This window comes from Hipposideros armiger, unplaced genomic scaffold (genome assembly GCF_001890085.2).
Source record: "Hipposideros armiger isolate ML-2016 unplaced genomic scaffold, ASM189008v1 scaffold_22, whole genome shotgun sequence".
Taxonomy (NCBI): domain Eukaryota; kingdom Metazoa; phylum Chordata; class Mammalia; order Chiroptera; family Hipposideridae; genus Hipposideros; species Hipposideros armiger.
This window is the reverse complement of record NW_017731372.1, coordinates 5,952,721-5,954,357: the sequence shown is the minus strand read 5'-3', so window position 1 is coordinate 5,954,357 and position 1,637 is coordinate 5,952,721. Positions and strand designations below refer to the sequence as shown.

Here is a 1,637-nt window from a genome sequence, read left to right as displayed (position 1 = left end):
GCTGGCCCTCAAACCACCGAGTCTTGTTGGTTCTACTCTAAAATTTCTCTGTAGCCTGTCTCTATATCTCCACTTCTCACACTCACGCCTCCCCATCTCTCAGCAGGTACAAAGCCTCTTAACTGCCCTTCCTGCCTCAGTCTTCTTGCCTGTAATCCTCCTCCACATAGTAGCCAGATGGCGCACCCTAGTATGTAGGCCTAATAGTGTCCTCCCCACTCAGATGCAGTGAGTCTTCACACGATGTACACAATGCCTACCAGCCTCATATCCTGCCACCTCTCTGTTGTACTCAATGCTTCAATGATCCCAGACTACCTCTAGAGCCATGAATAGGCTATACTCTTCGTGTCCCAATTTCCTTGCATCTACGGTATTCTGCCTGCCTACTATGCCTTTCTCTCTCCTCTTATCTGCTTGACAAGTTCCTACTCATTTTTCAAGTTGCAATTCAAATGTGTCTCTGCTAAACCTTCCCTGATTTCCTTTGGCTGACACTGGCATTTTTTCTCCTATGCTCCCACTACATCTTGTACATACCTGCATTATTGCAGTTATCCTACAGTGTTATGATTGTTTGCATGTCACGATTTCCCTAGATTGGAGGGTGCCTTAGGAAAAGAATTGTACTTTTTTCATCTTTGTATCTTTGTTTCCTAGCATCCTCTATTTCTTCATTAATGAGTGACTTGCTAATTAAGTTAATGGCTTAGAGAGGTACTATTTTTTCAGGCTACAAGGATACTATTGAATATTATGGTACTATAGTATGCTAAATTTGACAATATCAAAAAAGACTGCACAGCTTAGAGAAAAGCATATTCATGCATACTCTATGGTAACTCCATTGATGCGTCTCTGTTTCAGCATTAATCAAGTCTGACCTGAGAAGACACAATATAAATATAGGAATTGCAAATGGTGATATTAAAGCTGTAAGTAATAAATATTTTTATGATTATACTATTAAGAAATATGTGCATAGAATAAGTGTGAAGCCAATCTATCTAGTCAGCACTCTTTTTATTCCTGAGCCAACTGTTGATCTGTTATAATGGCATATGCCAGATGCTCTAAATCTTTTATCTTCTGATTCTTTCTACAGGTACCAGTTGATAGTCCGACAGATCAAGAGTCAAAAACTGTTATGATGTCCAAACAGTCAGAATCAGCAATTTGAGGTGAAAGGAAAAGTTAATATCATATAACACTTGAGCAGTGAGGTTTGTTTTATAGGTTATGGGGAATGGACACGTACTTGAAAGTTATTATAGGACCCTTACATGCAGTTATGGTTTTGCATAATTGTGAATTTAAGCAATATTTTGCTTGAAATACTTTTACTTACCTCATTTTAACACTACCATTTACCTAATGTGTGTCCCATTTTTAGTCGTATATTGTCAATCTGAAAGTAATCTTCTCGACATTTATTTTTCAAAAGTGTTCTTCTTTTGTAGAAAATAGAAGCTTTGAGAGCTTTTAAAATGATAATGTGGCGGTCTAATCCCTTAAGCCACATAAAAGTACATGCAGTTTATATGTTAAAATATCCAGTAGAACCAAGTGTACGATATATTGCTAATTGGCCCCCTTTCAGCTGTTCTGACTAGCTGTGGGAGCCCCCTCAGTGTGAG

The 1,637-nt window shown here is 38.4% G+C and overlaps 1 protein-coding gene across 1 annotated transcript in view; it reads left to right on the top strand.

Moving 5' to 3' along the window:
* The window catches only part of FLVCR1 (FLVCR choline and heme transporter 1), a 23,654-nt gene extending 22,023 nt beyond the window's left edge, over positions 1–1,631 (top strand). Inside the window, exons 8-9 of the mRNA XM_019635454.1 lie at positions 868–935; positions 1,106–1,631. Of these exons, the coding sequence (XP_019490999.1) occupies positions 868–935; positions 1,106–1,180 (143 nt within the window). The 3' untranslated portion in view covers positions 1,181–1,631. The remainder of the gene's footprint in view (positions 1–867; positions 936–1,105) is intronic.
* Positions 1,632–1,637: the final 6 nt, after the last annotated feature.